The 24,702-nt window shown below is 38.3% G+C and overlaps 1 protein-coding gene across 3 annotated transcripts in view; it reads left to right on the top strand.

The window, feature by feature from the left end:
- Positions 1-463: 463 nt before the first annotated feature.
- The window catches only part of fli1 (Fli-1 proto-oncogene, ETS transcription factor), a 35,752-nt gene continuing 11,513 nt past the window's right edge, over positions 464-24,702 (top strand). The window contains exons 1-6 of one of the 3 annotated variants that reach the window (XM_039647433.2): positions 466-564; positions 2,692-2,779; positions 13,012-13,223; positions 13,310-13,461; positions 14,327-14,530; positions 22,956-23,024. In XM_039647433.2, coding sequence (XP_039503367.1) covers positions 2,735-2,779; positions 13,012-13,223; positions 13,310-13,461; positions 14,327-14,530; positions 22,956-23,024 — 682 coding nt within the window. In that variant the 5' untranslated portion in view covers positions 466-564; positions 2,692-2,734. Of the gene's footprint in view, positions 565-2,691; positions 2,780-7,323; positions 7,535-13,011; positions 13,224-13,309; positions 13,462-14,326; positions 14,531-22,955; positions 23,025-24,702 lie in introns of those variants that run through there. The other 2 variants (XM_089135267.1, XM_039647434.2) reach the window with 2 other exon arrangements.

Raw genomic sequence — 24,702 nt, 5'->3', positions numbered from 1 at the left:
TTGCTTTCTTTACAAATGTTTTTGCGTTCCCCGTTAAACTTTTTCAAAACCTTTTGAGCTCAAGTTTCTCAAAAAAAAAAATAATAAAAAAAAAATGCGATCTCAAAAACATTAAAAAATATTGTTGTTTCCCCTCCATCTCATGTTATTTCCCTTCACCATGTCCCTTTAGGAGCTCCGTAACAGAATCAGCAAATGTGTTGAATGAACGAAATTTGATTTGTTTATAAATGTTAGTGTCCCGCAGAAGATATTCGGATGTCCTCGAGTAAGCTTCACGCTTTCCCCCTCTCTCTCTTTCTCTCCTTCTCTTTTATGGTCTTGTGCTCATTTCAGTCAGATTCCCCTTATTTCACGGTTCAGTGGATGTGCAGGGGTGAGCTCGCGCGTTCTCATTGGTCAGCGAGCCGCCTCTCTCCCATCTCTCTTAGTCTTTCCCCATTCATACATCCCTCCTCTCCTCCTCAACATTACTCACACTTATCCATGACAATCACTTTCTCATAGACGGGACTAATTATTAAAGACTGGAAACGAGTTTACCGAGAGACAAAGACCAGACAGGTGAGTTTGTGTAGTAGCCTACAGTGTGTGAGGTTCAGAAGCCGAGCTTGTGTTCTTTCTGTTTTAGTAGTTGCAATGGTCTTGAATAAAAACACATGCACGTGGAGCTACTTTTTAGTTTGGATTCCTTGTGCATTTTGTTATGTTGCTTCTTTGCTCTGTCCCAATGTGTCGACAGTCGAGGGAAAAGCTATTTGATGGATAACACGCACACGCTTCAAATGCAACACTAGACGCTCTTCGGAGGAGAGACGATGCAGTTACTTAACAGTCCTGTTGAGCCTCCAGTCATTTAATTGGCCACAGATGCGGAATTCTATGCTCTTTTACCGTTTAGAAATTGGATGCATTTGGGAAAGTTTATGAGGCGAGCCCAGCCCTCGCCCGCAGGAGCCCGGGGTCTGACGCTGCGAATATAAATCGAGCGAATTATAAGACTCCTGATTTATTCATTACGGTCAGTGTGTTCAGGTATCGAAATGTCAACATCTCGTTTCTTATCGCGATGACAGGCAACTGACGAATGCATTTTAATTTAGCATAATTAGCTATTTCGTTTATTGTTGCATTATTTGATCTGTAAAGTGTGTAAACACGTATGATTTTGATGCTTTATGCGCAAATTGATTTCAAAGAAATGTTGTTTCAGTAGTATCGGCTTTGAAATTACAACTAGAACTGAAAACAAGTTGAATTATCGTATTTTCATAAGCAAAGTGGCAACCTGCAGTCATTAAATTACGATTGAAGAAAGTCGGGTTGACGCTCTGAAAAATAGAAATACAGAAATTAGGCTACTTTAATGCGTTTAGTGGATTGAAACAAAGCTCATATTAGCCTATATTACGCAATGAATGAATATAAAATGTTTTTTACACGGATGTTTCGGGAAAGTACCTGATTATCAAGAACGGACTTCAGCTGTTTCGGTATATAAATCCTAAACACTCAACAAAACAAACAAAAAAAGTTGTATTTATTATTACAGGCTACCTATGCAATTCATCACCATGATATTCTTCAAACTAAATCACCATTCAATAATTATAGCCTCTAGAGAAGGATAAATACTCTTTATATGCGTCGATTTGATGTGTCAAAAGTTTGCGTTTGCCCATTTCTCTTGTGTTCTGACATGGCCATCGGGTATTTTGATTGTGAACTGCGGAGGAATGTTGAATAATTCTAGTGCCAGTCTGCTCTGTAATTGCACGCCGAGGGAAAGGCAAAAGACACCGTCCCCGAGGTGCCCTTTCACCCGAGCCTCTGTAAGCTACACTTATTAAAACGAAAAGTGTTTCAATATGTGTCTGCTGGAAGTGAATGGGCTGGGCCTATATACTGCACTAATTGACTTATCTCATATAGCACATATAGAAACATATCGAAAAAAGAAAGAAGAACGGGAAAGAAAAGAAAAAGCATGATATAGATTAAAGGTATATATAGTTTATAAAATCATAATAACGATGCAAAAAAAAAAAACTATTATTATTATTATTATTATGGCTTCACTGACACCTTAGCCAAAATAACCTACTTCATAAAACAGAGGCTTGTGTAGTTGATTATTTAAAAAAAAAAAATTGAACCTCTGGAGGGATGAAAGGTAAAAGCTACAATTCTTACAGGAATAAATGCAGCTCTGTTTCTCTTGCCTCTCATAAGCTCATGAACCAGATCTGACCTCTCTGTTTTGATTGGCTGGATGTGGCTTTACAGGCTGGAAAGCAAAGGTGCCCAAATATACAGAATAACTGCTGCGTTGCAAATGATTCGACCATAAATACCCGATGCATGTATACAGAAAATGCAGATACATAAGTTTTATCTATGATAACATCTCTTTAGTGGATTAAGAAACGCATTTCTTATAGAATCTGAGACACAAATCAATTTTAAGATGAAAATAAATGAAAGATTTGTGACTATGCATTTCAGTAGACTATAATCAAGTTAATTTTTAGAAATTAAGACAATTTTCTTGATGTGGGGATCAGAATTAAGGGACAAATTGGCTTTTTGTCTAATTATTATTAGGCTTTTTTTTTTTTTGTATGTTCATTTGTTTTGCACTGGACAAACTCTAGTTTCCTCTAAGATGACATGTGGACTTGTTTTTTGAAGGGGCCGTGAAGTGAACATCACACATTTCCGGGCTCTCTGTCCAATGAAAATGTTTCAGACCGTCCCCGACACTTCGTCTTACGTCAAGGTAAGACAACATCGTCACTACGAGCAGGTAATGTTGGAGGAAACAGACTTGAACTTCTAAATTGCCTTTTTCCTCTTACGATTTACATGACTGACGTAAATGGTTTGTAAAAACGCAGGTTCGCCTCTCGTCATATTTGCCGTAAAATGAACGACTGGGTTCATCTCTCTAGCTTGATCTGAACAATGAATGAAGGGACGGGCCATCTTTGACCTTCACAAATGTTACTTATTGTACATTATTGCATTTGACATGGTGCCCTTTTTTCCTCTCTCTACATGCTTTTAAAGAATGTAAACATTGCAAATGGCAGACATCTGTTTTTGCATAGGTTCGACCAAGCAGGGAAGTTTCCATTTAGAACTCAAACTCTCTGATGGGTTCGAGTCCACTGTAAAAGCCATGCACCGAACACATTCAGACTGACATTGATTATGCCACTTCTACTGGATTGCGCTCTTCTTGATGCAAACATGGTTAATACCTCTTTATGAAAGGTATTAGTATCACTGTTCCTTTTTTAAAGGCTGAAATTGGCATATTTGGATGGTTATTTATGGCAAAGTGCCACCGCAATAACTTTAATGTATCAGAAGGCTTAGTGCTCAGCATACAGACAGAGCCATGAAAATGAAGTATTGTGCCTGCTAAAGTCATTCATTATATCTTTACAATCAGCATACTTTCCAGAGCCGAGTTGTTATGTTATGGAGACTTATTGCCCCCCTGCATAAGGGAGCTTTTCATGCAGACGCTATAGTTTGTGTTCCTCCACAGAGGGGCTGCGTTTCACAGTCCCACGAACAGTCCTCGATTTGTTTCGAGACATTAGCAGCGCAGGAATGTTGAGGGAAAACCTTCGCTTTGAAATCCAGCTTTCTCTCCACAGACTGAATAATAAATAGTACACTGCATGGCATTGGAGTCGGGCTGCATACAAACAACAATACAACGAAGCAATAGAAAGAGTCTTTGAGAAGATTATTATTATTTGATGATTGTTTTTTTTTTTTTTTTTTTTTTTCATTTAAACAAGTAAGCAAGTGTCTGTGTTTAGACAGTCTACTCCCAAAACCAAAACTAAGTTTTTGTTTCGGTCAAAATATACAAATATTTAACAAAATTGTTCCAGAAGTGACCCCTTTCCTTTTCACATCTCCGGGTTACTCAGAAGCGGAAGTCATTGTTGGGTAAACTTGTATTGCGGTGAATGAGAGACTGCATAAAAAAAGTGTTCCCATTTGCTCAAATAGGAAAATAAAAACTTTTCACAACTTTCAAAATTAAAGTGAGGCTGAACAACCTCACAGCAGCATTCACTAGTTTTTTTTTTTTTTTTTTTTTTGGGGGGGGGGGGGGGGGGGTTGTCATGTGATGCAATACAATACAAATACAATAATACAATACAAAGTAGTGTTATAAATGTAGGGTAGCCTAAATACATTTAGCCTACAATAATAATAATAATAAAATAAAATAGGCCTATATATAAATAACTTTGCAGGATTTACGATTAATGACCGTTAAAACGCGTCATCACAGTCTGTGAAAGGGTCCGCCAGATAAACGCTCATATTTGAATGTTTTTGCCGCCGGGCAGAATTTCAGCGGGAAATGGATTTACCTCAGCACGCCTCAAGAAAGGCAAGTTTCAGAGAAATATTCAGCCTCATTCAGGCGAAGCCGTGAGTTAAGGTTTTTGTTTGGTTAAGGCCGGGCGAGACTGGAGCTTTCCAATAAAAATAAATCTCAAATTAATTATGGCCCGGAGCAGGAGGCCAGACAGTTTGGTGTTGTGTGCTGCAGTCTCTATTTTTTCGATGTGCGTGTCATTCTCAGCTCGTGACGGTGTCGCGCAACCTGAGAAGCACCATGCGATTACCGCGGATATGTTTCGAATATTTGTCTATAGATAGATAGATAGATAGATAGATAGATAGATAGATAGATAGATAGATAGATAGATAGATAGATAGATAGATAGATAGATAGATAGATAGGGTATATTGGCTACTTGTAGATCAACCTGTTGTTATGTAATATGTTCGAAAGTCCATTCACCACCGGAGGAAGCCTCTGGCCTCACTTTGGGTTAGTCTTACTCAGGCACTTCAGGGTTTTTCCAGTAGCGTTGGGCCACTGGCTTCCCACAGGTCGTGGTTGGGAGAAATGCCTGGCTGTCAAGCGTCAGCGTCGAGCCAGATGTTCTGTGGCTCACTACATAAACCAACATGCATTTGTTTATTGGCCTTCCAAAATGTTTGTTACCGCTGGACTCATAATGACCTGGGCAAGTGCCACGCGGGAAAAGAGACTTATTTTCTTTCTCTTTTTTTTTTAGGCTTAATGATGCACCTCTTAGATATGTTTGCTCCATAAATAAAAACATAATTTATTTTTGACTTGTTATCATTACATCTTGAAAGAGTTATCTGTATCTGGAAAGAAACATGATTTAGACAAGCAGATGATGCCTAAATTGTGGATTTCTATAGAAGAAAAGACTGTCGTCATCAAAAGATCGAAAAAATGTTTGCTTGAAACGACTGTGAATGAAACGATTGTGTTCATAATTTATCTGATAAATAGTTTGGCTTCGAGTAAAGAGACGTCTCATTTATAATAATCGAAATAGAGACCATAAAACATAATTATACTGTCATTAGTGACCCCTCTCCGCCAGATCTCAGTCTCGTCATGCGCTCAGAGATAATGGTGTTTTAATTAAAAGAATTGTGGAGTCTAAGCGGCCCCTCTAGGGAAACATATGTTTCGGCTATCAAGTCCCACGCTCTGTGAAAATGATGTCCACCCTTGCACTGCAACGCGCATTCACATGTCCCAAAACTTGATATGATGATCCACATCTGCATTAGCTACTTAACCATAAGTAGCCTAATGTAAGGTTATTCCGTCTAAAACCCATTCCCCTCCTTCTGCTTTGTCAGATTCCTCTACTTGTCTTATATTCCCCACTCAATCAAGAATGCAGAACAAAGAAATTGATAAATGTATGCCAACACCGTTTATTTGAATAAAAGAAAAATCCGGGTTGTTCTGTGCACGAGAGAGGCACGGACTCGAAATGGTTAAACAAGGTGTCTCCGTTAATTACTGCGCAGGCCTCAGGCAGGAGAAGCCTTGACCCCTAGCAGGATCCAGATGTGGAGCTCTCGAGGGGGCCTCCCCTCCCCCCTCCCAGACCCCCATGTCGCAAACAGTGCAAGTCAGCCGGCGCAGACTCAGTCTCGCTCCCCGAGGCTTGGCCCGCTCGGTCAGGGGGTCTCGTGATCCGGGGGTCTGGCTGCGCGTCTAGAGTGCGCTCGGTAATACAGCTCACCGTTAAAAAAATAAATAAAATCGTAGGGGTGGAGATTCACTTGCATTTGAGAATGGCAAATACAAAAAAAAAAAAAAAAAAAAAAAAACAAAACAAAACGCTGGGTTGTTTTAACATGTTTGGGTCACATATGGACAACCCCAACCGTTGGTTTACTTTTTTTTAAAACCCAACGGTTGGTTTAAAACGTTAAACAGTTAAAAACCCAACTGTTAGTTTAAACTTTGTAAATCTGTTTAACCCAACGGTTGGTTTAAACATTTTACATTTTTAAACCCAAAGGTTGGTTTAAAAGTTTTAATCTGGAAACCCAACGGTTATGTTTTATTTCATTTTATTTAAAATTGTAAACCCAACCTTTGGGTTTTTTCCATATTTGACCTAAACATGGGTTGAAACAACCCAACATTTTTTTAAGTATAATATTTATTAAAAATAGAATTATTGACACTACAATAATCTGTTTAAATCTAATGTGTATTTTAATCTTTTTCCAGAACGAAAGTAAATATTTACTGTAGAAATAATGTCTAGAAAAGAGACGGTTCCCCTCGTTGCACGTGAAGACGTGAAAAAAAGTGAAGCCATGTGCTATTGATTTGGAGAAATGTTGAACTGCAAGCACTCGAGACGTATATGATCCATATACAGCCAATGCTATGCGTGTGCATTCAGAAGCGCGCACACGTGTGGAGCAGACAGACTCTACGCTGCAGGCTTCGCTTTTATTAATGGAAACCCACATTAGCAGCGAGAGAAGTTCGGACAGACTCGTCACATTCTTCACTTCACATGGGTATATCCAACTCGCGTTTTCGTTTAAATAGCGGAATACCGATCATAATATTATACCGTTATGCATTCGATTTCAACAAACCATCTGCATTCATGGTCAAACGATTTATAAAGTTATTATTTTTATTTGAATATTTTTCTATCAGCTTAGTCTTTTATTATTATCTATAGTTTTATTATTAATCATTAGGCTATGTTTAACATACAGTGTTTCTACGAAATCTATGACTATTTTAATGTTGGAAAAAGCGCAACAAATGTGAAGAGCTGGCAGGCATTCTGTAAATATTTCCAGGCAAAAACATGTACAGAGGAAAGAAACACTATTGTTTTGGTGTCTTATCTTCTCGGGACAAATATCCTGCTTTGGGTGCCGTAATGAAGGCAGGGCCAGTGACACACACACACATACACACACACACACACACGCGCACGCACGCACGGCTTCCTTCTCAAGCACAGTGACTTCACTTCCCAAATTTAGAGGAAAAAAACCATCCGGCGAAACTGTCTGTGTCTCTCCGCCACATATCGGGGCTGGAATTAATTCAGACGCGTGTCATGTTTGGAATATTGTCGGGCTCCACTGAAAATTGCGCAAAATGGACGGAACTATTAAGGTAAGAGCGGAGGAGAGGGATCTTTCTGAGATGGACAGAGTTTGAGAGCTTGTAGTCTGGGACTTTTCAGCCGCTCCGAGTTTGTGCTTTTCCTCTTCTCTCTCTCTCCCTCTCCCTCTCTCTCTCCAAGTTTCCTTTTCCTTTTCGTCGAAACTTTGTTGAAAGTTGAAAACTGTAGCGGAGGATACGAGCGTTCGGTCGCGCGCTCTTGGACGCTCGTGAAAACGCACGGGCTGTTTGTGATGGAGTAAAGATGTTTCGCCAAGAAAAAAAAGAAAAAAATCATGCCTAAGTTTCGTTTTAAAGATTAGAATAGCGAACGCCCGGTGCTCGACGAGGCTGCTTTGAGTTTTCAGTATATTGTGGCGCGCGCGCGCGTGCGTGTGAATGCAATGCAGTGGTTTATATAAATCATAAAGCTTTAGGCTGGAGATGTGGCTGCGCAATTGGAGTGGCACCGTGCCGAGGTTTTCCAACCATTCATATTGTTCAAAAGCCGAGCCCACCCACAGCAAAATATCACTCCACGTTCTTTCCCTCCTGATAACTGATAATAATTGCTATAGTGTGTTCGTGGGTTGTGCGTACACAAAGACTACAGTCCATATAGTAAAACAACAACAACAAAACTTGCGCTCTATTTAGAAGAATTAGTGTGTGGTCCACGCCGCTGTTCTGTGCATTTCGATATTTAGAGTAGCCTAATCTAGCGTGGACTGTTGTTTAAACGGATAATGCCCATCTCTGATTAATAACAACTATCAATATTTGAATTAAATGTTACGAGCATCAAATAAGGTAATGATCACTGATTAATTGTTGACTCTTGCAGGAGGGGAGGGCAGCACATCCAAACACTCCTTTTTTTTTGCGGTCATATAAGTGGTTTTGGGTGTGGTATATGTTTGGGGCCGTACACATTATGCTTGTTTTAGATTATATCATGTTAAAGAGTCTGTTTCGATTGCAGTGAGGTGACTGAGGACACATGGAGGATAATTTTAATGCAAAGGGAATATTATCGTTGAAAGCATTGAGAAAACAATATGTTATTGTATGATAATTGTTGGCATTACTTGTTAATATAGCATATTATTATTATTATTAGTAGTAGTAGTAGTATAACAATTCCAACATAATGAATTTCTATGTACTTTACAATTGTAGCTACGTATCTTTAAAAAATTAATTCAAATTTGAATAAAGCATAATCATAACTCAGTTTAAATAATATAATATATTTGGATGAACACTAATCTTATGTAAGTTATATATGTGTATTGCACTGTTCAAAACATTACTATTTTCAATTTTTTGTCTCTTATGGTCATCAAAAATAGTAATATTGTGAAATATTATTAATTTAAAATGTTTTTAAAATATTTGATGCAGAGTTGAATTTTCCTCAGGCATACTCCAACATTAAACATTAAATTAAACATTTAAAATATATATATACTTGTGATATAATATAATTATATAATATACTATAATATAATTATAGAATTTATTATATAGAATTTTCATCAGCCATACTCCAGTGTTCAGTGTCAAATCATTGCATGAACAACCCTCATATATACTGTATATATATATATATATATATATATATATATATATATATATATATATATATATATATATATATATATATATATGGAAGCTAATATAATGTATGACCCTTAATTATCTTGGGATGTCGTTATCAATTATTTGTTTTTATAATTGCATCTTATCATGAATGTGTGTGTTAGTCCTGTGGAATTTGCCTCGGATAGCTCTCTTGATTGATTTCTAACTGTTCACTTTAGTCGACAATGAGGAGGGTGTCTCAATCCATGGGTGTTTCCTGTTTCTACAATCTGGTTTCCTGTCAGGTTTCCTTTTCCTCCTTAAACAAAAGACAGGAATGGCCTCTGTATAAAATAGCACTTTGCTTTTAATGTGCCCGTACATCCCGACATAATGACTCATCTTCTGTGTTGACCGTGGCTATTACATTTCTCACATGCTTTGTTCAAAATAGAGATCATTTCTAATATACGACGGTATGGAATTTCTAATACGGCTCGGTGTAAATCTGCAACGCCGAACCAGTGTAACCCTGTGGTTCTGGATCATGCAGACACGGCCAATTTATAGCTCAAGGAAATTGGCACCTTTGTGAGTATTTTAACCTCATTGTAAGAAGAAGCGTGCACTTGTGCGCTGACCATTGAAGGAATTTCGCCGTTTGACAGGCCCGTCTGTACGTACGAGCGTGAGTGTGGAATTAGATTTTCCTATTTTTACAGCCCTCTGTAATCTTGGGAAAGACTGACTGCCAATCATGAATTATATGGTGGAGGCTGATATGTCTGCGTGTAAGTAACGTGTAACAGTCATAATAGCAGCTCTGGCCTTATCTGGCAGCATGAAGGCATTCCTTGACTCTGCCATACTTATCGTGCCACCGGCCTGCTGCTGTGGGTCGCCCCGATACTGTCCGCGGGACACTGAGCCAATTGATGACGACTGTCATCAAAGTTCGGAAAAAACAAATAGGGAAATTTAATAACTGATGATGGAGTGTCCCAAGAACCCCCTATAGCCAGAGATTGAATGGTTAATTGTGAAATGCACGCTTTATTGAATGTACACTGTACTTGTTTCAACCCAAATTTGGGTCAAATATGGACAAACCCATGAAAGTTAACATTTTAAATGACATTCTTTAACCCATCATTTGGGTTTGTCCATATTTGACCCAAATTTGGGTTGAAACAACCCAGCATTTTTTAAGCGTGTATGTTCTGATTAGAGGAAACATTCTTTTGTTATCGAACAGTATACAAAGCCTTAATCTCCAAAATCACTCTCAAACGTCTTTTAGCCTATAAATGTTTTTTAAAGGTGAATTTTCTCATTTATTGAGTATACTCTAAAAAATGCTGGGTTGTTTCAAGCCAAATTTGGGTCAAATATGGACAAACCCAAATGTTGACAGTCATTTAAAATGTTAACTTTCATGGGTTTTTCCATATTTGACCCAAATTTGGGTTAAAACTCAGATTTTTTTTTTTTACAGTGCACACTCGTTGAATGTACACTCGAAAAAAAAATGCTGGGTTGGTTCAACCCAAATTTGGGTCAAATATGGAAAAACCCATGAAAGTTAACATTTTAAATGACATTTTTTAACCCAACATTTGGGTTTGTCCATATTTGACCCAAATTTGGGTTGAAACAACCCAGCATTTTTTTCGAGTGTACATTCAACAAGTGTGCACTGTAAAAAAAAAATGCTAAGTTTTAACCCAATTTTGGGTCAAATATGGACAAACCCAGCCATTGGGTTAAAAATGTAATTTAAAAATGTAACCCAATGGCTGGGTTTGTCCATATTTGACCCAAAATTGGGTTAAAACCCAGCATTTTTTACAGTGCATGCTTTGTTGAATGTACACTTGAAAAAAAGCTTTTTTTCACATATGGACAAACCCAAATGTTGGGTTAAAAATGTAAAGTGAAAGTTAATATTTTAAATGACATTCTTTAACCCAAAATTTGGCTTTGTCCATATTTGACCCAAATTTGGGTTGAAATAATCCAGCATTTTTGTTCAGAGTGTATGTTCTGATTAAAAAATACTAAAGAGGAAGCATTCTCTAGTTATCAAACAGTATCATCTCCAAAATCACTCTTGAACGTCTTTTGGCCTATGAAAGTTTTTTTAAAGGTGAATTTTCTCATTTATCGAGGATACATTCTAAAAAATGCTGGGTTGTTTTAACCCAACTTTGGGTCAAATATGCACTCTAAAAAAATGCTGGGTTGTTTTAACCCAACTTTGGGTCAAATATGGACTAACCCAGCCGTTGGGTTAAATTTTTACATTACATTTTTAACCCAACATTTCAGGTTTGTCAATATTTGACCCAAAATTGGGTTAAAACAACCCAGCATTTTTTAGAGTGTGGACAAACCTAGCCATTGGGTTAAACATGTAATTTAAAAATGTAAATCCCCAAACCCAATGGCTGGGTTTGTCCATATTTTACCCAAAATTGGGTTAAACTCCAGCATTTTTTACAGTGCATGCTTTATTGAATGTACACTTGAAAAAAAGCTGGGTCGTTTCAACCCAAATTTGGGTCAAATATGGACAAACCCAAATGTTGGGTTAAAAATGTAAAGTGAAAGTTAACATTTTAAATGACATTCTTTAACCCAACATTTGGGTTTGTCCATATTTGACCCAAATTTGGGTTGAAATAACCCAGCATTTTTGTTCAGAGTGTATGTTCTGATTAAAAAATACTAAAGAGGAAGCATTCTCTAGTTATCAAACAGTATCATCTCCAAAATCACTCTTGAACGTCTTTTAGCCTATGGATGTTTTTTTTTAAAGGTGAATTTTCTCATTTATCAAGGATACACTCTAAAAAATGCTGGGTTGTTTTAACCAAACTCTGGGTCAAATATGGACAAACCCAGCCATTGGGTTAAAAATGTAATTTAAAAATGCAAATCCCCAAACCCAATGGCTGGGTTTGTCCATTTTTTTACCCAAAATTGAGTGTATAAAGTTCAGTGGAAGTTACGAGATTTACAGGTGTCTGTAACTGGAATAAGAGGGAGATCTAGGCGACTGATTGGAGATAGTCTTCACGAAACTGAAAGAAAGCTTTGAGTGAGAAGTGAATGGAGACGATCACATGCACGTGTAGACGCGGATCTCTCCAGAGGAGCCTGTCTGCCGCGTTTGTTTTCTTTAATAAAACTACATCACCCCAGCTGAGCGCCTGCAACGAGAGCAAATGTAGAAGTGACCTTGCCTCTGTTCCGTCTCACATATGAGTCATGAACAAGAAATCTTGTGCTTATTGAAAGTCGCATTTTAAAATTCTTCTCGGAAACAAAAGGTTTAAAAGTCAATGTTGTGTTTATTTTCCCAATCATAACTCTGAAGTAAATGGCTGGATTTTATTATCATTATTGTTGTCGTTGTCGTTATTTTATTTCTATGCACCGGATACACAAAACTGTGAAGTCAACATTAAATCAAAATGTGCAATGTTTACTTTTCCAATGCAAGTTCCTGATTTTACTGTGCTCCATCTCTGAAATATGACGCCACAAATCCCTCTTTTTTAACTCCTCCCCTTCAAAAACCTGATGCAATTCCTACTCTTCACAATCCCATCAATGCCTAGTGGTCCTTTTTTACAATTTATTTTCATTTTGTTTTTGTATTGAATATCAGTTTCACATACAAGTACAACTGTGTTTCGTGTTGACTTCACATATTAGATCTACGAAAGCAATCAATCGCACTGCTTCCTTTGCGCTCCGCATCCGTGGTTCTAATGCCCTTCAGCGAGAAACGATTTAGAAATGTGTGTTGCTTTCCTTGATTACACACGATGAACTGAAAGTCATTTGTCATGTGCATTAATGAGAAACAGTGATATAGCGTGCGCTCTTCAATCCTCCAGGAGGCGCTGTCAGTGGTGAGTGAAGACCAGTCTCTGTTTGAGCCTCCATACGCTTCTGCTGCTCCTTTACCCAAGACGGACATGACCGCGTCCGGCACACAGGATTACGCCCAGACACACAAGATCAACCCTATTCCTCCTCAGCAGGAGTGGATCAGCCAGCCTGTGCGAGTTAACGTCAAACGAGAATATGACCACATCAATGGATCCAGGTACCTCCTTATTTGTCAAGAGCATTATTCTGCTGTTCTGTCTGAGATGAGCGTTAGTAAGCGGTAACCCTTTCTCTTCCCGGCAGAGAGTCCCCGGTGGACTGTAGTGTGGGTAAATGCAATAAGATGGTGGGAGGGACCGACACATCTCAGATGAACTATACTGGCTACATGGATGAGAAGTGTGCTCCGCCTCCAAACATGACAACCAATGAGAGGAGAGTTATCGTCCCAGCAGGTATTCATTGTCCGTCAACATTAAGGGTGTACCGATACCCCCATGTCGTCTAAGATGTCCATGTCTTTCTTTCTTCAGTCGAACAGAAATGAATGAAAACATTCCTGGATTTTTCTCCATATAATGGACTTCAATGGGAACCAAACGGTTCAAGGTCCAAATGAGAGTTTCAGTGCAGCTTCAAAGGGCTTTAAACGATTCCAGACGATGAATAAGGGTCTTATCAAGCGAAACGATTGGTCATTTCATAAATATATAACAAAGTTTAAGTTTTATAAGCACAAATGCTCGCCTTGCTCTGTTCTGTGATGCGCATATGCGACTCTCTTTGTGAGTTCGAACTCGTTCATCAAAATGAACGAATCTTTTTACGAGTCATTTGGTTCATTCAACAAACGAAACAAACGAATTGACTTGGAAAAAGATTCGTTCATTTTGATTAACTTGTTTGAACAGGAGAGTCACGAACATGCGACAATTGACTCTGGTGTTCATGACACTCCTGTTCATCAAATTGAACAAATCTTTTTTCGAGTCATGACTCGAAGGGTGCTAGATAAGACCCTTATTTATCATCTGTAATCGTCTGAAGCTGCACTGAAACTCTCATTTGGACCTTGAACCGTTTGGTTCCCATTGAAGTCCATTATATGGAGAAAAATCCTGTAATGTTTTCATCAAAAACCTTCATTTCTTTTCGACTGAAGAAAGAAAGACATGGACATCTTGGATGACATGGGGGTGAGTAAATTATCAGCAAAGGTTTTTTTTTTTTTTTTAAAGTGAACTACTCCTTTAAACCAATGTAAGCTGCTTGCTTGAGTCTCCACTAATGTGTGGCTTTATTTTGTGTTTGCCATCTCAGACCCTTCTCTCTGGTCTCCAGACCATGTGCGGCAATGGTTAGACTGGGCCATTAAAGAGTATGGTCTTCAGGAGATCGACACAGCCATGTTCCACAACACAGATGGAAAAGAGCTTTGCAAGATGAGCAAAGAGGACTTCCTGAGACTTACCAGCGTTTATAACACGGAGGTCCTGCTCTCACATCTCAATTACCTCAGGGAAAGTAAGTCCACATGATTTAGTGTATCCGATTTAGATTGGCTAGTTCGGGTCTTTCACTTTTGCTGCATTTCTCATAGTTTGTTTGTGTCTATGGATTGCTTTATTATGCTGTATATTGCAACATATCTCAACCACAATATTATAATATTTTTCTCCGAAAATAAAAAAATGGTTGTATCATTTCAAAAGGTACTAATATGGACAGTTTAGGTAATAATAAGGGATTTTGTACTAGTTATAGGCGTTTCCCTAGTGCCATTTTCCTGGTTGCATTCACACTGACAGTACGAATCTCTGAAGTGACGTAAAGTATCACAAGCCTAAGTTGATCCTAGAACAATTCCCACTAATGGTGCTTTTGGAAAACGCAGCCCTTGTTGTTGTGTAGGACTTTTATTTTGACGGCGCTGAGATCGTCATTAATTTATGATATTTTTATTTTTATCTAATATGCTATTGGATAGAACTGTTAAACAAAGAAAGTAACTGGTTTACAAAAAAAATATAGTAGCGTTCGCCGTGTGGTTGATGACCGATGGCGCTAGCGGAGCAGAAATACATATTCATGTTTCGCTTGGTCCTTCCTCCGTAGGGTAACATCGACATCAGCCCATCAGTTGCTGTTTTGTGTGTGTGTGGAGTAAATGCATACCGTAGCCTATAAACTGTGTTTACACTAGTTTTTAAAAATGGTCGGTGCGCATGCGTTCAGGCCAATCATCGTACACTTCCTATAAAAGCTGTTCCTAAGATCGTTCCTGCGTCCCAAAAAAAGCAGGTACTTCCGCCAGTAGTTATAGGAACTATTGAAATGTTCCTTTAAAGGAGTAGTTCACTTTTTAAAAAAAAACTTTTGCTGATAATTTACTCACCCCCATGTCATCCAAGATGTCCACGTCTTTCTTTCTTCAGTCGAAAAGAAATTAAGGTTTTTGATTAAAACATTCCAGGATTTTCTCCATATAATGGACTTCAATGGGGACCAAACGGTTCAAGGTCCAAAAGACACTTTCAGTGCAAACTGTTCAAAGGGCTTTAAACGATTCCAGACGATGGATAAGGGTCTCAAGCGAAAGGATCGCTCATTTATAAAAATAAATAACAAAGTTTAAGCTTTAAAAGCACAAATGCTCGCCTTGGTCTGTTCTGTGATGCGCGTTCGTGACTCTCCTGTTCAAACTAGTTCATCAAAATGAACGAATCTTTCTTCATGTCAAGATTTGACTCTGGAAAAAATTAGTTGATTTTGATGAACGAGTTTGAACAGGAGAGTCACGAACGCGCACCACAGAACAGAGCAAGGCGAGCATTTGAGCTTATAAAACTTAAACTTTGTTATTTATTTTTGAAATGAGCGATCATTTCGCTTGATAAGACCCTTATTCATCGTCTGGAATCGTTTAAAGCCCTTTGAACAGTTTGCAGCTTGCACTGAAACTCTCATTTGGACATTGAACCGTTTGGTTCCCATTGAAGTCCATTATATGGAGAAAAATCCTGGAATGTTTTCATCAAAAACCTTAATTTCTTTTCAACTGAAGAAAGAAAGACGTGGACATCTTGGATAACATGGGGGTGAGTAAAAGTGAACTACTCCTTTAAGGTCCTAATATGCACACTTTAGGGGTAAATAGGGAACAAAACTGTACCATTGTTAAAGAATAATGATATGATGGTGACTATCTTTGATGACAGATTGCATTAATAAAGCCTTTGCAGTGTTTATTTTGTTTATGACTATTTATGAAGTGCCAAGCAACTGACTTCCAAACGAGTTGGAAAAGCCTGTATTAATTGCACCACAACAGTAAAAAGTTTGGAAGTAATTGCAACTGTTTAATGCACGACAATCCATGCGAGCGATGGAGCCAAAGTGGTCTAGTTTATTCCGCATTGTTTTTGCCACAGTCACTCGAACCACACCGAGATCAAGTTTACAACAATATTTTATAAGATAGTTTGCACATTTCGCTCTACGAGGGAGAGCTCCTGTCTCGCTCCACCTGCTTGACTTTTACTGGACGCATTTGCTTTGGCAGAGTCGCCACGATTATGAATTTCAGCGAGCGTCCCGTCCCCCTGAGCGCTTTGGGCCTCAGACTCGGAGAGATGAAGCCCAGGTGCATGGCCTCGGGAGACGAGGCCCATGCATGCACACTGCTACACAGGAAAGTTTATCCCTAATTTACAACAGAGGCATCTCGCCCCATTTCTCTTCCAAGGGATTTCTTATGTTATTTCCCTTCGGTTTTTTGGCACGAATCCCACGGCTTTGGCGAAAACTAAGTCCACTCATCCCCTCGAATACTTCAGTGCCATCTGTAAGCGAGATGTCGGGAGGATACGCCGCATCTCTGTAAACAGAAGCTCCGCGTTCTCTGAAAGGCCTCAGTTTGCTGGGATGGGGAGAGCAGCTGGCCCGTCCAAACATTATGACAGCAGCTCGCCTCTCTGAGGTGGGTGGAGTCCCAACAGGGCCGAGTTCCTCCTTAAAAGCAGTGATGGATTCTGCTGTGAGGTAATGGGAACTTTATTCCGTGGGTGTCGACGGTTTTGTGCTGGTGGCCAGGCTGTACAGACTCGGAGTTTAACAGAGAGCCATTGTGAGTCGCGGGGCAGAGCTCGGCCTGTCTGTGAGCTGTCAGGTGTTTTTATTTTTTGGGGTTTTTGAGTTTTCATTAGGGACGAATGCCTCGGGACTGAGCCAGAGCTTACGCGCCGGGCATTGTGGATCTGCCTTCTGCTCTTTCTTTGATTTAGCCTGTGTGTTTTGGAAACAGAAGAAAAAGTTCGTAATCCTCCACTCCACCATTTGTATTGCCTTGGAAGGCGTCCCGAGCGAAAACCAAATAATAATAAGAGAGATGGTCTTGTCCCATCTACCAGAGGCTATACTCGCTCTCCGCCAAAACATATTAGAGTTCCTTTTACCTGTTTGTGACTTTATAAGAGTTAGTTCATCCCCCAAAATAAAAAGTCTGTCATCATTTACTCCTCATTTCAATCCAAACCTGATTTTTGGGGTGGATGTTTTAAAATCAGTGGTCTACAATAATAAGGTACAAAGCAATATCGTATCCCCTCAAAAATATTCCTTTTGTGTTCCAGAGAAGAACAATAAAAACTCTTCTGATATTGAAAACATAATCATGGTAAATAATAAAAAGGAAGTTGCGGCTGCTTTACTGTAAAAATACACAAAAAACAGTCGAAAAGAAATGAAGGTTTTTGATGAAAACATTCCAGGATTTTCTCCATATAATGGACTTCAATGGGGTCCAAACAGTTCAAGGTCCAAAAGACAGTTTCAGTGCAAACTGCAAATTGTTCAAAGGGCTTTAAGTGATTCCAGACGATGAAAAAGGGTCTTATCAAGCGAATAATGGTCGCCTTGCTATGACTCATCAAAATGAACGAATCTTTTTATGAGTCATTTGGTTCATTCAACAAACGAAACAAACGAATTGACTTCGAATCGAAAAGATTCGTTCATTTTGATGAACTTGTTTGAACAGGAGAGTCACGAACGTGCGCCAATTGACTCGTAAAAAAGATTCGTTCATTTTGATGAACTTGTTGGAACAGGGGAGTCATGATTGAACGTGCATCGCAGAACAGAGCAAGGCGAACATTTGAGCTCATAAAACATAAACTTTTTTTAAAAAATGTAAAAAAAAAATTTAACTCTTAATTTTCTTTTTAAATGAGCGATTGTTTTGCTTGATACGTCCCTTATTCGTTTAAAGCCCTTTGAACAGTTTGCACTGAAACTGTCTTTTGGACCCCATTGAAGTCCATTATATGGAGAAAAATGTTGGAATGTTTTCATCAAAAACCTTCATTTCTTTTCGACTGAAGAAAGAATGACATGGACATCTTGGATGACATGGGGGCGAGTAAATTATCAACAAAGGTTTTCAAAAGTGAACTATTACAGTAATTATAAGATGACTTGTTCTTTTTCACTTCCAAAAACTGTTTATTTAACAGTATGTCTCATATGGATTCACCAATTAACATAAATCATTTTTACAGTCTTTTACAATTAAGAGTTTGACACATTCTTCAAAATAAAGTAAATGATGACAGAATGCACATTTTTTGGTGAACTATCCCTTTAAGAGTAGCATGTGTTATGTATTGTGTGTACATGTATGTAGGACCACATGTTTAACTTTCTCTTGAGCCACAGGGGCTCGGGTTTAGAAACCAAAGATGATCATTTTCCTCTTGTAACACAAACAAACACAATCACAGCCCTCTGGTTATGCTCACACATCCACACACACACCCACACACACATCCACACACACAACGCTGTCCGCGAATGTGACTGTCCATAATCGTTTCATACACATATAGATGCTGAGGTCTGATTAACATTCCTGTGTGTTATTACGTCTATACACAGCGGAGCAGGGCAGGGACGGACACCGCCTCTGGTCACACTGCAGGCAAACGCTGACTCACACACACACACACACACACACGCATCATAACCAGCCGAGCTGGTGATGCTGAAGCTCAATGGTGATGATATCTGGAGGAGGTTTTGTTTTGACTGCGCAGTCGGTCAGTTATTCAGATTTTATTAGCGATTGCCGCCCCCTCTCCAATGTGCTTTCAATTTGGCTGCAATTTGAGAATTTGTTGGAATTTCATTGCAGGAGGGGAGCGGTGCTGAACTGCTGCCTTTAGCTCAACTTACACACTTACAGACTAGAAAAGGTGTGTGTGTGTGTGCATGTGTTAGAACGCTTCCAGGAGTAAGACTAGATATGCACAGAAATTCATACTTATGCTCACAAAGATGTGCTTCTCTTGTTGAATCACTGGCAGCTCTTCTGTGATGAATGTTTTCGGCTACTGAACTCTTTTGTTTCATTCAAATAAAAAAGGGTCACTTTCTGGTTGTTGTATTAAAGGAGTAGTTCACTTTTTTAAAAAAAAAAACTTTTGCTGATAATTTACTCACCCCCTTGTCATCCAAGATGTCCACGTCTTTCTTTCTTCAGTCTAAAAGAAATTAAGGTTTTTGATGAAAACATTCCAGGATTTTTCTCCATATAATGGACTTCAATGGGAACCAAACGGTTCAAGGTCTAAAAGATAGTTTCAGTGCAAACTGCAAACTATTCAAAGGGCTTTAAACGATTCCAGACGATGAATACGGGTCTTATCAAGTGAAACGATCCCTCATTTAAAAATATAAATAACAAAGTTTCAGTTTTATAAGCTCAAATGGTCGCCTTGCTCTGTTCTGTGATGCGCGTTCGTGACTCTCCTGTTCGAACTCGTTCATCAAAATGAACAAATCTTTCATTCAATGAACGAAATGAACGAATTGACTCACATGATTTTTGACTAGAAAAGCTAAATTTGTCAGGGTTTTATTGTTGTTGAAAGGTCTAAGAAAAAAGTTAACAGACAGACACACACACACACACACACACAGTTGCTGCAGGTCTGGCTGTAGTTATGAGACAGACTGGTCACAGTGATAATTCAGAGTGGGATATTCAGAGACCGTTGATGGTTTACACAGACCATAAACATATGAACAGCCTATTCCCCCTCTCTCTCTCTGTTTCCCTCTAGCTCTCTCTCCCTTTCCCACAAGCTTTTATTGATCTCCATTTGTGGTGGATTATCGCTTATGTTGGATGTTTCAGCACCTTCCTGAATACTGTCGCGGGATTTTGTGCATCTCTGGATCTACATTTCTACTGTACAGCTTCTGGAAGATTGAGTCATAACTTATAAAGCCTGGGATTAAACCTGAGCACTGTTGTTGTCTCCCATCGGCTGTTCTTCTGTTTTCTGTGCTGACGAGTTTGCGGTCTTGACCTGCAGCATTTGAATTGAGATAGAATGCCAAATTGCAATTCGAATGTGAATGTAAAAAAGATGTAAATTGGAATGGATGGATGGATGGATGGATGGATGTAGATGGATGGATGGATGTAGATGGATGGATGGATGAATGGATGGATGTAGATGGATGGATGGATGTAGATGGATGGATGGATGAATGGATGGATGTAGATAGATGGATGGATGGACGTAGATAGATGGATGGATGGACGTAGGTGGATGGATGGATGGATGGATGGATGGACGTAGATAGATGGATGGATGTAGATGGATGGATGGAGGGATGGATGGATGTAGATAGATGGAGGGATGGATGGATGTAGATGAATGGATGGATGGACGGACATAGATGGATGGATGGATGGATGGATGGATGGATGGACGGATGGACATAGATGGATGTAGATGGATGGATGGATATAGATGGATAGATGGATGATGGATGGATGGATGAATGGATATAGATAGATGGATGGATGGATGGATGGATGGACGTACATAGATAGATGGATGTAGATAGATTGATGGATGGATGGATGGATGGATGGATGGATGGACATAGATGGATAGATGGATGGATGGATGGATGGATGGATAGATGGATGAAGATAGATTGATGGATGGATGGATGTAGATGGATGGATGGATGGATGGATAGACGTAGATAGATGGATGGATGTAGATAGACGGATGGATGGACGTAGATAGACGGATGGATGGATGGATGGATGTAGATAGATGGATGGATGGACGTAGATAGACGGATGGATGGATGGACGTAGATAGACGGATGGATAGATGGATGTAGATAGACGGATGGATGGACGGATGTAGATAGATGGATGGATGTAGATGGGTGGATGGATGATAGATAGATAGATAGATAGATAGATAGATAGATAGATAGATAGATAGATAGATAGATAGATAGATAGATAGATAGATAGATAGATAGATAGATAGATAGATAGATGTTGTAGTACAGAACATTTGTCTTTATTTTTGATGCTGGTTTTCCTATAAAAGTTTCTCTCTTTCTTCCATGGATGTGTGGGGGTTATTTCAGTGTAGGAACAGCAGTCTCTGATTGCCATGTGGGGATCGCACCCCACACAAAGCCTGGCCTGTTCTGTGGCCCCAACATCACCACTCAGGGGGGTTCAGGGGCCCGGAGGTTAAAATATGTCTTCAATGCGCTCTCCTCCCCCATAAAAACTCACTTACACACATTAAAACACCCTCCTATCTTCTCTGAGCTGATCAAAGAAAAACGACAAATATCACCCCTTCCTTTTCTTCATTCAGAACAAAATAATGAATCTCGAAATTCCTCCGCTCCGTCCGTATAGTAGGAAGACTCGTGTTTTGCCAGTGCAATTTTTCTTCTGTTTTCCTTTGCGCTGATTTATGAGTTAAAGCAGGTAAAATGAAGAGAGCGCTTCAGGGACGGCTCGCTGGAAACACTCTCTACACATGAATGCCTCTCTCTGTGCGAAGTGTAGATTGTGTTTGGATTGTAATGACAAAACCGAGGAGCTGGTGTGAAGAGAAATGAATGTTGGGAATCAATCATAGATTTTCAATGCTTGATTAAGTGCCTTGTTATATAATATGCCATTAGATAGCTTGTTACCATGTAATTACATAGTTATTACATGTTTATAAACCTCAAAACTAAGGCAAAAGCACATGAATGGTCACAATTTTTGCAAAAGCATAACAATAAATATAATATTTGTTTCTAACATTATATAAGTATCATCATAGAATGTAACTGCATTTTAACCTCACTAAATGTAATAATAATTTAATATTTTAAGAGTGGAATATTTTGTTTTTATTATATAATTTTATGATATGATATATACACTGTACAAATGAATATGCTTTATATAATCAATAAAATTGTGGCAACAGATTTCAAACAATATTATTAATTAAATTGAACGAATTACAATTGAGTAATGCGTAATCAAAATATTCCTTAAAAGTTAACCATTTAAAATGAGTAAAGTTTACACCAAAAAAATTAAACAAAAATATCTGAATAACAGACAGACGTCAAAGATGAATTATTTTATATTATCTTTATTAATATTGCCAACATTGAAGACACCTGACGTTAACAAGCAGAATCACTTAAAGAGAAAACCGTCATTTTAAAGCAACACTGATCACCATAATGGTGACTTAAGCATACTTTCTAAAAAAAAACATTTTACTCATTTTAAATGGTTAACTTTTAATGAATTAATTTGATTAATTATTACTCAATTCTATTGTTAAATTTAATTAGTAATATTGCTTGTAATCTGTCGGCACATTTTTTGATTAGATAAAGCGAATTCATTTATAATAATTATTTATTTATTAAGAATATTTGTTTATTTATATTATATTGTGTTATATAATAATATATAATACATTGCAAATACATTAAACATAATAATATTAATTATATAAAGCTAAATGTTTAAGCCTCAATGAATGTATTACTACTTATCTATACATCTTTATCATTGTAAAATGTATGTTTGTTGTGTGTGTTTCAGGCAGCTCATCAATATCATACAACACACCATCTCATGCCGACCAGTCCCCTCGCTTGGCTGCCAAAGACGGTACGTTTCAATGAATGTCAACCATCATTTTCATATACATTTGCAATAATACCATTTCCACTGGTAATCCCTATGGTAGCATCCACTAATTCTGAGGCACAAAGGTGAACAAAGCATATGGAAATGACTTGAGGAAGTCTTAACATTATATCAAAATAATGGCATTACAGAGTGTTTTGTTGGCCCCGTCCCCTCTCTCGGTGTGTCAGAGCCGGGCTCCGGGGCCAGCAGGTGCTGTCTTTGTGTGGCGCAAATAAAAAGCATCAAGCATTCAATTTCCACCTGAACATGGGCAGCAGAGGGCTCTCAGAGAGCATTAGCAAGACAAAAGCCACGTGCCACACTGGACCAAACCTGCAGGAGCGAGAGACACAGAGAAAGGCTGAGACAGGTGTCTCTGTGGACAATATAGTACAACTGAACGCAAGGGTCTACAAATTGTGTTAATGGAAGACACGTGTACCACAATAACAGAGATGTAGGGGTCTATTGTGCATGAGGACTGAAACACCATAAATACAGGGCAATGTGTTTCTGTTGGTCTACTATAGGATCAATATCTGCTCCAAAATGACTTGCGATAATCGAAACAGTCTGGCATAGTGTATTGATGTAAAGTCAGACAGTCATATATATATTGTATATATATCGCCCTTTTAAATGCTTTTTTAGTGTGCATTTTTCCCATTTTGGATTATTTTTCCATTTGCATTAACAGCTACATAAAACCAGTCAACAACCCTGGCGTTGCTAAATAATAAATGTATTTTTAAAACAGAAACAGTTCGCAGCATTGTATGGAAGCTTGTTTACGCCACTGAAAAAAAAAAATTGTGACTTTTTATCTGACAATTGCGAGATATGAAGTCAGAATTGTGAGATATAAGGTCGCAATTCTGAGAAATAAAGTCACAATTGTGAGATATAAAGTCGCAATTGTCAGATATAAAGTCGCAATTGTCAGATATAAAGTCGCAATTCTGAGAAAAAAAGTCACAATTGTGAAACATAAAGTCGCAATTGTCAGATATAAGGTCGTAATTGTGAGATATAAGGTCGCAATTCTGAGAAATAGTCGCAATTGTGAGAAATAAAGTCGCAATTGTCAGATATAAGATCGCAATTCTGAGAAATAAAGTCACAATTCTAAGATATAAAGTCGCAATTGTCAGATATAAAGTTTATCTCACAATTTTGACTATTTTTTTTCTCACAATTGCGTGTTTACATCTCGCAATTGTGACTTTATAACACATAATTGCGAGTTTATATCTTGAAATTCTAATATTTTTTCTCAGAATTATGAGATAAAAACTCGCAATTGAGAGTTATCAGGCCAGTTCTAAGGTGAAAAAAAGACTCAACTTTTTTCCCCTCAGAATACTTTAAATCTCACAATTCTGATTTTGCAACACACAATTTCGACTTCATATCATGCATGTCTGAATTTACAACACGCAATTTCGACTTTATTTTCCATTCTGTGGTGGAAACAAGCTTCCATTGCGTTGGCTTAGGCTTTGGATTTTTGTGGATTGTTGTTGAATTGTTTTTAATGAAATTCATTATATTATATTATATTATATTATTAATAATAAAAATAATATAAAATAAATCCACACTGTTGAATCTTCAGCTCTATAAGCTGCAGTCCTTATAGTGTATGATCTCAGCAAAT

Source organism: Pimephales promelas, chromosome 10 (genome assembly GCF_988280905.1).
Source record: "Pimephales promelas chromosome 10, fPimPro1.hap1.1, whole genome shotgun sequence".
NCBI classification, from domain to species: Eukaryota; Metazoa; Chordata; class Actinopteri; order Cypriniformes; family Leuciscidae; genus Pimephales; species Pimephales promelas.
Note: the sequence above shows the minus strand (reverse complement) of the source record. Positions and strands in the feature narration are given on the sequence as shown.